Source organism: Fundulus heteroclitus, chromosome 21 (genome assembly GCF_011125445.2).
Source record: "Fundulus heteroclitus isolate FHET01 chromosome 21, MU-UCD_Fhet_4.1, whole genome shotgun sequence".
In the NCBI taxonomy this organism is placed as follows: Eukaryota; Metazoa; Chordata; class Actinopteri; order Cyprinodontiformes; family Fundulidae; genus Fundulus; species Fundulus heteroclitus.
The window spans coordinates 30,578,759-30,593,252 of record NC_046381.1 but is presented as its reverse complement, the minus strand read 5'-3'; the positions used below and the strand labels follow the sequence as shown (position 1 = coordinate 30,593,252).

Genomic DNA, 14,494 nt, shown 5'->3' with positions numbered 1-14,494 from the left:
GAAACATGAGCAGGCGCAGATATTCAGAGTCCTGGGCCGCAGGAGAAAAGCGGAGGAGGAGACGGCGGTCCGTGTGGTTCAAGCTCAGAAACTCAGGCGGGGAACGTGTGAGCGGGGCATGGACGGCTGGGAGCAGGATTGTCGTTCAGCACAGCCGGGAGACGCAGGAGGAACCGGGGAAGGTAACTGGTCCTCATCCACTACCAGATTTCATGAAAGGACAGGATCAGATGTTCTGAGTGTTGCCAGATGTTGCAAGACAAACAAGAGATCAGCTCTATGAAAACAAGTCCAACAGAAACGCAACGACAAAGGACTACACCACAGTGCCACGTTTCTACCCACTGCGACTTTTCTTAAAAAGGTCCTCCGTTAATTTGTTTGAGATTCTTCATCTCTGGTTCTATTGAATCCATTTGGATCTGTTTCCAGTCTGAACCTTCCGCAGCTTCACTGCACATTTTAACAGAATTCAGGCGATTGTGTTCCTGTAGAATAAATGCGACCTTCATCATCCACAGTCTCCGCGTCTCTGCGTGGGTTTTTATCGCAGCGCAGCAGTAAAGTGGACCTGGAACCAGTCCAACTGCCCGCTGTCTGCTCCGATCCATCCCACATTTATTTATCAGCTGTTTGCACTAAATAAGGCGCAGTGAGAAGTGCACAGAATGAAACGCCTCTTTGCTGTAGAAGCGGGAGGAGTTTGCTCAAACACTGAATGAATCAAACAGTGGTTCTGATTCGAGATTGTTTCCAATGAGCGACACTGAAGTGGAGCGTCAGAGGGCTGCTGTGCCATCTTTAACTCTGAAGCTTCCCGAATGTGAAGGAGCTGATCTGGAGGATTTGTTCACAGGATCCTCACAAACTAAATGTGATATTTCTGCCACAGGAGAAACACGGGGACGCTGGGACGGTTTTTCCTCCACACACCTTCAGAGTTTGTGCGCAGCAGAGGCAGAGACCTGCGGACCGAGCGGCCAGAGATGAACACCATTGTGTTTAACCAGCTGAGCAGCCAGATCCTGTTTGAGGAGAAGGCGAATGAGGTGGAAATGAGCAGCAGAAGTTACCTGGAAGTCATCGACGGCCAACATCCAGATCTCCTCTGCAGCAGCGCGGCCATCAGAGAAAGCCAGGCGGTCCGACACAGGCGGAGCGGGTATGTGAGGCTCTCGGTTCTGATAGAGGCTGCTGCTCAGCATGTGTGGATGTGGATCAGCTGGAGTCCGCGAATAAACCCACGAGGGAATATCTGTGAGCCTTTTAAAGCTGTTGGTCACTCGTTAATTGGGCGAGAAGGGGAAAAACTCTCCTCAGGTCTCTGGAGTTTATCTGCGGTTTGTGCGCAAAATGAGCGCAGCAAAAGAAACATCTAAACAAGACGTTTAAGGGTAGAATTGATTAAAACAAAGGTTTAAAATGTAAACTAAAGTCTGACAGCAGAGTTTTTAATGTAAATTCATAAACAAAATAATAAACCAATCCGATGGAAATCTTTCTGCACCCGTGCGTAAATGCGCATTTATGCCAATTAAGGCCAAAACCTGTTTTAAAAGTTTTTCTGTTTAGATTCCTGCTTATTGATGCTCCCTGTAATATGTTGTATCAGAGGTTTTAATGCAGAACAATCTCACAGATGAGATAATAAACCTTTACTGGTTCCCAAACTGCTGATTTAATGTTCTCAGAGGCAGCTCGGACTTGTTAATTTGCTCGTTGTTCCAGGGACACAATTTAGAGCTGCTCCTCAGGATTATTTATTTTCTAATTTTCATCAGTAAACTAAACATTTTTTAGTCAGTGAAACTAAAGTAATATTTTCTTCTCGCGAAAACAATTATATTTATTCTAGAGTACATGTTTGCGTTTATTGCATACAAAATAGAAATATAATTTTTTACATTTAATTAATTAATATATGTATAATCACACCTCTAGCATGATGAAAATAGGATTATGCCCTTAATATTAATGTCTTTACAACTAAAAATCCTGATGATTCTGAAAGTCAAAGAAGATGAGACTGAGGTGGAAACGAAGGAAAATCGGCCACAGTTCAGTCCTGAGTGCAACTCCAAACGAAAAATAATCTGTTTCTATTAAACACTTTATTTAAACTGTTCTGATGGAGACTGCAGAAAACTTGAATGTATTATTTTTGAACCTCATTTAATAATTTAGGTATGAATATTAGCTGGATAAACCGAGGTTCAAACAGGATGAATTAAACCTGATTTAGTCGGCTGAACAAAGTCTGCAATGAACACATGTTGGCACAGCGTCAATCAGCCAAAGGCGGGTCTAAAACTTTCAATGAACACTTTCTATGTTTCTGTCTGAATTAATTTGCAGTTTAATGGGGCTTCACCATATTCACAAAATATGGATGCTATTGCTAAAAATTGTGACAACGATATTGATTATGATTGACCAGTATTTGCCAGTGGCTGTTTTTTCTGTCCCTACCACTGTCCATGAACTCCACATCTCAGCCACTGAGGATATAAATTTGCTCTGGGTGTTAAAGACAGCTGGCGTCTATTCAAATGGGCAAAGTTTTTCCTATCATATGGTCTGAATAGAGAAGGCCCAACACTTGAAAATAACTTGAAGAACAAAGTTCAGAGCTCAGAGAGAAATGTGCTCCATGATGTTCAGACTGGCCCAGATTACAAGGAAAATATGGGGAGAACAAGAACTTCAGGCCCACCTTGAGGTCTGAAATCTGTCCCATCTGCAGCCTGTGGAGCCTTTTTGGAGATAAAGGGAGAAGCGGAGTGCAGCTCCATACTGACATCTACAGGTTCAGAACACCTGGAGCTGCAGGTGGAGTGAAGCCGACACGGCTCAGAGAATTAGAAGGATTTAGTTATTCCTCCTGTGGGTTCAGGAGGTTCTTCTCGTTCACCTCTAGTTATTTTAGATTTTGAGGGATTTTATAACATCTGTGTGCCGAAACCAAGAGATGTGTCCATTTATTTGCCTGCTTTTAAATCCCGTTCCTGCTCCTCCACAGGGGTCGTCCCAGCGGCAGCAAAGTGCGACACAAGCGCCAGGCCCTGCAGGACATGGCCCGGCCGCTCAAGCAGTGGCTCTACAAGCACAGAGACAACCCCTACCCGACCAAGACGGAGAAAATCCTCCTGGCGCTCGGCTCGCAGATGACTCTGGTCCAGGTGAGCCGCTTTCTTGTTCTCTGTTTCCAGTGGGATGGAAGCAAATGTCAGATCCTGCTTTTTGCACACGCAGACATGAGTGTGATCAGGCTGCTGGAGTTGATATTTATCAGCTTTATGTCAGATTTTACTTTTCCTGAACATCTTGCAGCAGCAATGCAGGAGTGAAGTGCTGTTTCCTCTGCCTTCCAGATCCTCCTGCAGCTTCTTTGCTCTCGGCTGCGTGTCTCAGTCTTTCAGATGATTGTTTCTTCTTTCCACCCAGCACTGAATGCATCTGTGTGGTTGACACGTGCAGCTGTGTGTGTGTGTGTGTGTGTGTGTGTGTGTGTATGTCTATTGTTGTGAGGACCAAAACTTGACAATAGACCAAAGTTTGTGTACAATTGACATTGTGAGGACATTTTCCAAGGTCCACACAATGCAACTTGGGCTAATGCCTAGGTTTAGGGCTAAGGTGTGTATTTAGGTTTGGGTTATGTACCTGTGACCTTAGGTCTAGGATTAGGGCAGAGAAAGCAATAGAAAATGAATGGAAGTCACTGGAAGGTCCACACAATGATGTACATACCAACATGTGCGTGTGTGTATACAGTATCATTTTCCCCACAAGGTCACTGATCCAGCCTCTGAAAGTCTGCAGCAGCTTTTTCAGGCTGCCGGCCGTGGTGCTGAATCTGCTTCTCATTTCTGGGACCCTGGAGCCGTTTGTTTAGTTGAGAGCGAGGCAGAGTGAGGAGGAACGCTTTGTGTTGAACTCCGGGACGCTGCGACCCAAACACACACTGACAGCCCTCTCACACACATACGTAATGTTATTACATAAAACTGTAATAAATACATTATAAATGCATCAAATGTATAAAAAGAAGAAATCCATAAACTATGAAATAAGTTATTTTAATTAATTTGAAAATCCCGAATACCAATCTGCGTATTTAATGAATAATTTCCTATTTCCTTAGCTTCAGTCCATCAGAAAATCATTGAAAGTGTCTCTACGACTCATCCAATAGAGGCTAATATTCAGCTGGTTAAACTGCACATCACTTTATCTGCAGAGCAATCAGCTGCTCTACAGCAGGGTTGGCCCTGCAGACAGACTGTTTGGTCAGGCTGACACATCAAAGACAATCACCATGTGCTGCTGAACAGGATCAGGAAGTAATTCAAGAAATACAGAAGTTATTTCATATGTTTTGAACAAATAATGACAAATCATGTAAATATTATTTCATGATTTCCACATTTAATTAATTATTGTGTTTTATAAATCATTGATCCACTTAAATAGTTGCAGATTAATTAAAACATGCATATATTTCCTATTTTCCAACGCGGATCCAATCGGTTCGTTATCTAAATATTCTGACTTTATTCTGATAAAGTTTGTGTTTGTGAGATGATTGGTTCAGCTGTCACATCTCTGCTGGTCTGAGAAATATCAAAAACCAGAAACATCTTCATGAGTTATTGTTCCTGGTTTCTCCTTGTGTTTAGAACCTGTTTCTCTGTTTTTAGGGTATGAAGGAAAAAACCTCTTTCAATTTATTTATTTTGCTGTTTATGAAAAAAAGAAAACAGCCAATTAGAAAAATGTCTTGGACTTTCAGCCCTAGATCTTTTCTGGACTAAAGAAGTGATCTTTTCGTCCTAGAGTGTGAACAGAAACTCAGATGTGACCATGATGACTGACTGTAGAAACTCGTCTTTGTTTTTCCACTGATTGGTGCTGAGAACAGCCCAGTTCTTCCACTGTTTAGTCCAGACAGACCGCTGTAGAGGCTGCCAGTGACGGTGAACGCATCACTTCCTGCGTGTTTTTCCCTGGAAAGGCTGACCTGGCAGCAGGTGTTAAACAGCAACTAAATCTGTCATGTTTTAGAACAACAGATAGCTTTGTTCCATGTAAATGTTGTGACTCGGCGCTGATAATCGGGCCATCTCTCCATCGGTCCTGAAACCCATCTCCGTGCCTGCATGCTGTCTCCTCTCGGCTACAGAAAGGCCACGGCTGGAAGAGCTGGATCAGTTCTCTTCTCAGTGTCTCAGTGGTGTCGTCTAAACAGGCGTGCCATCCTTTCTCTTTTCTCTCATTCTTCTGACAGCCGTCTGTCCTCCTCTCTGTCCCACGCCTCCCCTGCTCTCATTCCTCCTCTCCTCCAGTCCTGCTGGCCAACTGGATGCTGCTTTCTGCCTGCTGTGCCACAATGCAGGGCTGCAGACTGAAGAGCGAGGGATGGTCCTAGTTAATGAGAAATCTAATACTGAAGGAGAGGATCTGAAAACTAAGTATTCTAACATAAGGCCCCTGTCCCTGGCCGTCCATAAGCAGCTTGAAATCTATCGAGCATGAAAGGTTATTCCAGTATAACATCTAATAGTCTCTCCTCCCAGTGAAGGGAAGAGTGACGGCTCAAGTGTCTCTTTTATTGGATCTTAAAGACAGTGATGGAAAAAGTGTCCTATAGGAGGAAGGCTGGATGTGTTCAGAATAAGCAGGATGGGGACGTGTCTCAGTCAGACCATTGGTTCAGGAGATGATGCTCCTCCTGCGGTTTTTCCTCACTGAGACTCGTGGCAGGCAGTGAGCAGAAGTTTTTACTGAGGAGGACACATTTTGTTTGGCTGTGGATGTGGAGGAGTGTGGATTCCAACCATTGACATGTGTTCCTGTTTGCTGTGTGTTCTCACTTCCTGCTTTGTCCCCCTCAGGTGTCCAACTGGTTTGCCAATGCTAGGAGACGCCTGAAGAACACAGTGAGGCAGCCGGACCTGAGCTGGGCCCTCAGGATCAAACTCTACAACAAATACGTTCAGGGCAACGCTGAGAGGCTCAGTGTCAGCAGTGATGACAGCTGCTCAGAAGGTAGGCCTCCCATTTGTGCTCTAAGGAAAGCAGTTGTAGCTCTGAGAAGTGGCCGCTTGGCATCAAAATGGTGCCGATGATCAAACTGAAGAGAACAATTGTTCTGGAGTTAAAACTCTTGGACCTGATTCTTTCTGCCCCCTGTTGAACAGGAGTTAGTGCCTGTTTGTGGGCTGCACTCTGGCAGAAATTGTCTCATAGAAGTCAAGCTAACGGCTCCTTTAGAGCAGGGCTATGATTCCACTACTTTCTAGGTAGCAAAGCAAAAACTGTTAGATGGAGACGTGGAGCAGCTCCTGGAGGACTGAGGTGGTCAGGAGGAGGAGCTCTGTTAACCTAGCAATGCAAATGTTGAAAAGTTTGGATATGATGACAGCATTATCAGTTGCCTCAGGAAAGGTGGTGGGATTTCAAAGTACTTGACTCCTACCAGAATTTCTCCAGACTGAGATAGTTCTGACACAGTTTGGAGTCACAGGGGTCCCTTTGATAGAGACACATGGATATTAGACTGCAAACTGACTCTGACTTCCTGAAAACCCACATCTTTCAGCCAATATAAGCTGACTTGTAATAAATGCATAATTTCCTGTTGCAGAAGAGTCATGCGTTCGAACATATTAGTAAAACTTTCGGTATTTTAGTTCCTGTGTTGTCGCATGGTGCTTATTCTGGCCTGGTTTTGTTTTCTTTTGCATCTTTCTTTAAGTGAACAATCAGTTTCTATAAATATTGGTAAATTTAGATAATATCAGGAACTTTGTTATAAAAAGGCTACAGATCCTGGTTCGGACCTGATGCTGGTGCTCAGGACAACATTTAGCTACCTCCTTGAGTTGTGAAAAGCCCAGGTCATGTCCCACTGCTTTTTTGTCAAAGGGAGTCGATACAGTACAGAAACATGTTTTGTGTAGAAATGGCGAGCCAGTAGAGGGACACACGATGGCCAGCGGACTGTGACAGGCTGCCATTAAGACACCCCGCTGGGCCAACCTCTGCCTCCCGGCCTACAGCTGGAAATGAGTCACTTTCTGTCAGCCCTGTATTCACTGCTAACACTTGCACACATGCTGACTCTCATGGGGAGATCCGGCCATTATTTCTGCTCACTGACAGCACAGAAAACAAGCTGAGGAAGCGTCAGAAAATCAATGTCCAGTAGTCATGCAGTGAATAGACAGAAAGGAAGAGCGCTGTGGTGTCAGTAATCTCTACCTCAGTGTCTGAGGAGGAGAAGCTGAGCGTGTGGCTCCCAGAGGAATGTGTGCATGGTGTTGGGATTGTGTCTGCCGCAGGCCGCTGCACCTCTGGAGGTTCCATATATCTCCTTGACTCCTCTCCCTGTCACATTATGGCTGTGAAGCTGTCCGCAGCCTGCTCCCACTGCTGGCCCACATGCTGAAATCCCTCCATTATGTTTTGAAACCCATGCTTTTGTTCCAGAGACTATTTCTGGGAGCAGGTCTGCAGCTGCAAAGCACTCTGGGAAGGATTCTTTCTGCAGGGGGTGGAGGCAGAGTTTAGATGGGGAGGAAATGGACCACCATCCATTATGGGTCTGAAGTTTCTGCTGGACTTTCTGTCCTGGAGGTGATGCCAACATAGGGGCAGGATGCCAGAATTAAATCTTCTGGTTCTGGTATTTCAATTAAAGATTAGCTCAAAATAAGCAGACTCCAAGTCAGGCTGGATGAACAGAACCGTGAAAAGAATTGAACCTGGAGTCCAACATTTGGTGGAGGAAATGAGAGTCATTACAATGTGCACTTCCACTTATTGTTTTTAGTGACTTTATAGCCAGATAAAAACTGATGTGATCTAAATGCAGTGACCCAGATCCAGATGAACAGGCAGAGACCAGAAGCATTCAGTGTCCCTGGTTTAAGGCACTTCTACATGGCAATGTATACGGGCCACATGCTGCAGTCTTTCCTGTTTATACAGAAATGTGACCAATAGCAGATGTTCTTTAACCATCAGGAGTTCTACAAGAAATGAGCGTCAGTGAGTGACTAGAAGATGAGGTTCCTTTCAGGTGTTCCTTATGAGAAGGATGAAAACAGACCTAAAAGATGAGCCAAGACAGGAAAATTCAGATAGTTTTCCTTGTTTCTCCACAACAGTTAGACTCATAAAACTTGGGAAATTATTGAATTTTTTAAATATTATTACAATTGAATATTATAGCCTTTCTGGTATCGGTTCATGGTAAATCACACAAATATTCAAGAGCTGGATGCAAAACTGGTTAGTAAAAATTTTTGCTGACCTGTTCTACGTTCTGGGCCAATCCTTAAGAGTCAGAACATGGGCCTGAATAAAAATTATGTTTAGCCGGTACTAAAGATGAAAGGAGCAACAGAAGTTTGTTAGAAAGTCTTTAATAGATCATTCTTGCTTTGGAGAAAACTTCCTGTTCTCCATCTAAGAGAGGATCATGTGTGATATTGCAGATGGCGACAACCCTCAGAGGACACAGAGTGGTCCTGAGCTTCTCACCAAACCCTTGTACCCGAGCGTCATCAAGAGGGAGAGCTCCTCCATGGTGGCCATGACCATAGGTATGGACCCGGGGCTGCGTTCTGCCGTTGAGGCCGCCTCTCTGGCCGAGGACTACGTGTCTCCACCAAAGTACAAGAGCAGCCTGCTGCACCGCTACCTGAACGACTCTCTGCGGCACGTCATGGTGACTAACGCTGTCATGGACGCTCGCAAGAGGAACCACTCTGGCTCCTTCAGCTCCAACGAGTACGACGATGAGCTGCTGTCGCCGTCCTCCTCTGAAGCTGAGGCCAACTTTGTTTATCAAGCTGGTAAAGAGACACATTTCTTTTTTATTTCCCTTTAAGGAACTCTCTCCATCACACCCTAACATCCTTCATATTTTATCTTTGCCTCTTCTTTGTGAACAGTTGTTCTAATTCCTGCAGCCAGTCCTTTATTTCCAGCTGCCTGTCCCTCTGCATGGTCTGTAATATCTCTGCTGGATCAATATAGATAGGTAGATAGATATAGGGTTATATATTTATATTATTTTGTGTGGAATGTTTTGTGTGTGTGTGTGTGTGTCTCTGTGTGTGTTTCTCCTTCTATTTAACAGGCCGTATGTGTAGTTGAATCTGGTTCTCATGGTAGCTGAAATGGAGAGGCTGGTCAAGAGAAACAAGGTGCAGTTAGTCTGAAACACACCAGCCTATTCAGTAACCTTCACACTGTCAGACCCACACAACCAGAAACACTGGTTGACTCTCAGCCAGTCCAGAGAGGTGGGGTGAATTTTACCTCCAGCTAACCAGGGTTTACTGGCTCAGACACAACAAGGTCATGTTGAAGTCTTTCAGGCTGCTGTTTGTCATGTCTTTGATCCAGCTGTGGCTCCAGCTGAGAGCTCAGAGCTAAATGTCCAACAGGCTTCTTTAAACGGAGAATTTAATGTGAGACATTTACGATCCTCTATAATCTACAGAAGGTCCTGCAGTGTTTCTGGGATCAAGGTCAGTTCTGTTTGGATCAGCTGAGAACACCGGGTCTTTGTTCAGATGGACTTCACATCCAATAGTAACATTTTCACTTTCTGTGGAGCACGACCAGAATTTGGAGAGTCTGGGTTTGAACATGTAGGAGCTGGATTGTTGGAGGGAAGATCTGCTTTTATTGTGTCTCTTTGGGACAAATGTGCTTCTGGTTCTGAGTGTAAAGGAGACAAGGTGTGTGTGTGTGTGTGTGTGTGTGTGTGTGTGAGAGTGTGTGTGTGTGTGTGTGTGTGTGTGTGTGTGTGTGTGTGTGTGTGTGTGTGTGTGTGTGTGTGTGTGTGTGTCCGTTCAGGGTTTGGATGAAATGAATTAACCAGTGTGACAGGAACCTTTAAGACCCTTTGACCCGAGCCAACATCAGGCTGTTTTCACTGCAGAACACATGCTGAGACTCCCATATGGAGAAGGACAGAACCAGATGGATCGACCAGAGGAGACTTAGAACCTTCACTCCAGCAGTTAATGAAGATAAAAAGGGATGAATTCAGCTGGTGGACCTGCTGCTTTTAATAGACGTTGTTTTATCTCTCTGATTATTATAATTTCTTGCCTCTGACGTCTCCATCTTGGCTTCTTTGAACTCTGGCACATTTACAGAAGTGTTTCTCTGTAACAAGTGAGAGAAGTTCTTTGGGTCAACATGGAAAGATCTCTGATGCAAAGTTGACTGAAATGGGTTAAGCTTCTGCCTGGAACATTGGATCTGATCCAACAGTAGAAGAAAGGAATCAAAGGAAAGTTGAGAATTTTATTTTAAATCCACGTCTGATCTTTAAGAAATAGAACTGGAAAAACTGGAGACTACAGAGAGCAGGCAGATGTGGCAGAAAATGGAGATCTTGGATCTACTCTGGTGGAAAATGAACCTTCAGTCAGCTTGAAAGGACTCACACTGTTGTACAGCTCCAAGGCCTCAAACATCACATGAACACACACATCCAGCACCACCAGCCACACCTATACACAGAGATCCCATTTATTTTTCTGTCTGTGCTAAAAAATACCTTAAATTACATCATGTGTGATCAGTCATTACATCAAATAAAATATTTTGATCACATCTCCCTGACTGTCTATGAGTCATGGGTTATGTTAGATTTATCTTTTTTGTGATGAATTCAGGGCAAACCATGTTAATGAAATACTGCAGGAGATAATCTCCATCATAAACAGAGTGGATCATATAGAGATTTATAGAGATTTAGTGTTTGGTGGGAGAGGCCTCAGGGTGTGGCAGGGTTAGGACTGGCAGCGGTGAGGTAAAATCCTGACATGAACTTGAGGTAAAGCTTCATGTTGATGGAAAGGTGGATAATTCATGAAGATAAACAGGAAGAGAAACATCAGATGGAAGATCTCTGTCATTGGAAGATGATTGGATGTTGGCTTCTGATCTTCATGGATACAAACTGAGGGAAGCAGTAGACAGAGACTGTGTTGATTCTGTCTGAGATGCCGCAGAGAAAAGTTCCCAAACATCAACACAGACAGTTTAGAGGAGCAGCTCCCCAACATAGAACAGGAGGAGTGAGGAATAAAAAACTGTCTCAGCCTGATGGTTTTTAAATGGTCGGCAGGCCAAGGCTTTCCAGGACAATCACACTCACGCACATAATCAGATGTTGAGATGTGAGGAACACAGCTGCCTGCCTGCTCAGGGAGGCAGGGCCACACTGGCCGGCTCTGTGGAAAACACAAACTGTTTCACTTTAAGAGCCGAGCTGGGTTTAGAACAATGGACAGCCTCTGTGTTCCCACGGGATGGAGGAGATAGGAGAGCTTTAACCAGAGAGCAGAGGTGAGGACGCAGAACAGAAACAGAAATCCACCAAGAGTGTGAGAGGGCAGCTCAGCTCTCACTGTGAACAACTGCAACATAATGATGCAGTGGGTGCTGGACAAACGTATCATTTGGCCTCCAGATCCCAAAAAAGGCTGTTTGTGTCCACATGTAAACACTTACAAATGTGAATAATGTTTTCTTGTGGTTGTTTCTTTTTTTCCACCCTGATGTGAGCGTTTAGTTCACCACAAACAAGAGCCGATTCTTCCCAGGAATACTTCAGAGAAAGCTGAGATGAAAACTCTTAGTGGAGGACTGGTCAGGCTGCTTTTGTCTCTTTAGGACCTGCTGGATGGCAGCAGCAATAAGAGGCTCAGGTGTTTCTGTATTTCCAGAGTCTGGGGTTATGGGCTCCCAGAGGGCCCTGACTGGTGTCTCTGGGGACATGGTAGCTTGGGCTGGTAGCATGAGACACAAGACAGGTTGAGGTCTACAAACACCAAGAAACTCTGAATAAACAGCATACTGAAGTCAACACTATGGATGCTCTAAAGACAACTTTGCTGCATTTTCATTCCCTCTCAGATCTGCTGCCTTTAGTCTTTTCACTCTGACAACTCAGTTATGCTGCCTGGGCTCCATGTGTTTTCCAGCTAAATATTACACAGAGGACTTTAGGAATCACAAGAAACAACTTTCAGCTCCATCCTATCATTCTCCTTTACTCTTGAAGTTTTCTTGCTAAACGTCCTTTTTCTGTCCAGCATCTTGAGCAAAGAGAAGACAGAGCAGCACGTGTTTGCTGAGGACACGGTGTTCACTTAAAGTACAGAAGTCAAAAACCATGCACACAGATCCACAAATCTGCTTAACTTGCAGGTTCAGAACTGCTGCAGTGAATCTCCTGACCCTGAGAACTCTGCCTATTGACCTCTTTCTGTCTCTGCTTTCAGAAACCACAGACCTTGGGCCAAGTAAATGTGACAAGTGAGTAGACCTTCTATCACCAGATAAACTGCGTCCGATCACAAGCTGAACGGAGCTCTAACACTCTCTGTTTTTCTTCTTTCTCTGCGTGTTCTGCCGGTCGTCAGTGGCAGCAGTGGCGTCGCAGCTACGCAGAAGGAGGAGGTGAAGGCCAAAGATGAGACGCACTGGAAGGAGATCAACGCGGCCATGGCCTTGACCAACTTGGCACAGGGGAAGGACAGCGTCTCTGGGACAACCAGCTGCATCATCCAGAAGTCCTCTCACATAGCTGAGGTGAAGACTGTTAGAAAAGCTGCTGCTGCTGCTGAAGTATTAGCTCTGACGTTATCCGTCTATGCAAAGCAGCAAACATTCCTCTCTCAGCAAACAGAGACCAAATAACTCCCCCTGACAGAAAAACAACTGGTGCTGAAGGAGGAGAAAGGGGATCTGAAAGGCCCAAAATTCAACTGTTGGTCTTATTGAAAATGTCCAAAAGTTGCGTTGGCCATCCTTTTCTTAAAACAAGGAACTTTTGTAATCTTATTTTTGTATTTCTATTTTTTACTGGTCCAGATTCAGTATTCACCAAAGAGCCTTTGTTTTGTAGCAGATTTGCTCACTGATTGTTCAGATATTCAGCAAACATGATCTAGTTGTTCTGAAAGGAAAGTCAGGAACAGTGAAGCTTCACTGCAGCCCCTATGTTTAGAAATGGGGGTTCCGTCACTGCCCTTGTTCCTTTGAGCAGGTGCCTGGATGAACCATTATAGGATTAAACATGTTATTGTTGCCTGTAGGTGTCGACTCATCTTGGATCCGTCCTCTCCTGACTGACCCAGTATATACGGGTCTGTAAGGTTCTGTTCATGTGTGTCATAATGGACTCTGTTTCAGAAATACTAGCGTGTGGATTTTCTGACACTCAGACTGTTGTTGTGATCAGAGACTTTGGGAAAGAATCAAACTGCACAGCTACTTTGTTGACATGTGTTGAATTGTTTAAAAAGCTCCACAGAGAGTTCCTGGTTGGGACGTGTTTTAACAGAACGGTGAAGGAAAGTCTGACTAAAGAGGGATAAAGTTACATTATTTTACTTGGTGGGACAATTGAAGAACCCCGATAAGTCTGTATTATTTTAGGGCCAGTCAACAGAACGATTTTTGGATAAATAAGTCAGGAAGGAGGTGAAGTGAGGTCAAACAATGAAGCTCATGATGATAATTTTGTAAAAGGCTCGATGAGCTGAAATCACTGTCTCTGATCCTGACCAGAACTGATGCCTTAACAGGGAGAACCTTGTTCCCCGACAACAAAAGGGTTGTTATGGCCATTGTAGCATCAGACAGTATATCAGGACGTGTAGGGATGTAACTTTGCTATAACTTCTATTTTTATCAAAGCAATGAAAGTGGTACGCATAATTATTTTTATTGTTTTCTAATATATTTGTTTATTCAGATGGAGACTGGATGTTCAGTCCAATGATCAAATACATATCTGCTTGTTTTGTCTGGTTTGTTCTCAAGTAAAATGTCTTTTATAAAACTGTTACTTTGTGACAGAAATTAATAAACTATTGAATGAAATGAGTCACATCTGTTTTTATACACAAAGAGAAAAATGTTATGTAACAAAGTTTCTTCACAGAAACCAGGAAGATCAGTTCTGGGATCATTTTTTTTTCTACTGAAATAATATTCCAATCTCAAAATGTATTACTGTTCAGCTTTCTCTACAAATATTTGTTCCTGCCATGCAATTATGCCCTGCTGACTGAAATGTAGTCCCAGTGTGTGCCTGTGTGTTTACTAGTACTGGTCTTTACCACAGCTGGATCCTCTGCAGTCATAGTCTTCTGATGGAGTCATGGATGGGTGGGCAACAGTGGCTGCAGCTCTATCTGGTTCTGTCTGAGAGACTTTGTGGTCACTGCCAGCCAGGATCATGCAGAGCAGCTGAAATAAAAACTGATTTTACATCCAGTCTGTCTTCACAGCGGCCCCCGTAACGACACTCAGAGCTGAAGCTGATCAGGGAGGATTCAAGTAAAGTTTTTCTTTAAAACTTCAGTAAAACTTGCTGAACGTTGGTGGTTTTTACCACAAATTTAGGATGAATGAGAAACTTAATTAATTAGAACTCATTTGTGTTGTATCT

General features: G+C 44.0%; 1 protein-coding gene across 2 annotated transcripts; it reads left to right on the top strand.

Moving 5' to 3' along the window:
* Positions 1-13,923, top strand: mkxa (mohawk homeobox a). Of its 2 annotated transcripts, none has more exons than XM_036125200.1 (7): positions 1-182; positions 893-1,162; positions 3,020-3,179; positions 5,895-6,048; positions 8,502-8,861; positions 12,318-12,351; positions 12,459-13,923. In XM_036125200.1, the coding sequence occupies exons 2-7, from the start codon at positions 987-989 to the stop codon at positions 12,733-12,735; spliced, it is 1,161 nt and encodes a 386-aa protein (XP_035981093.1). In that variant the 5' UTR covers positions 1-182; positions 893-986; the 3' UTR covers positions 12,736-13,923. The 2 variants fall into 2 exon arrangements, with proteins under 2 accessions (XP_035981093.1, XP_035981094.1); XM_036125201.1 differs by lacking the exon at positions 1-182 and adding an exon at positions 203-364.
* The last annotated feature ends 571 nt before the right edge of the window (positions 13,924-14,494 follow it).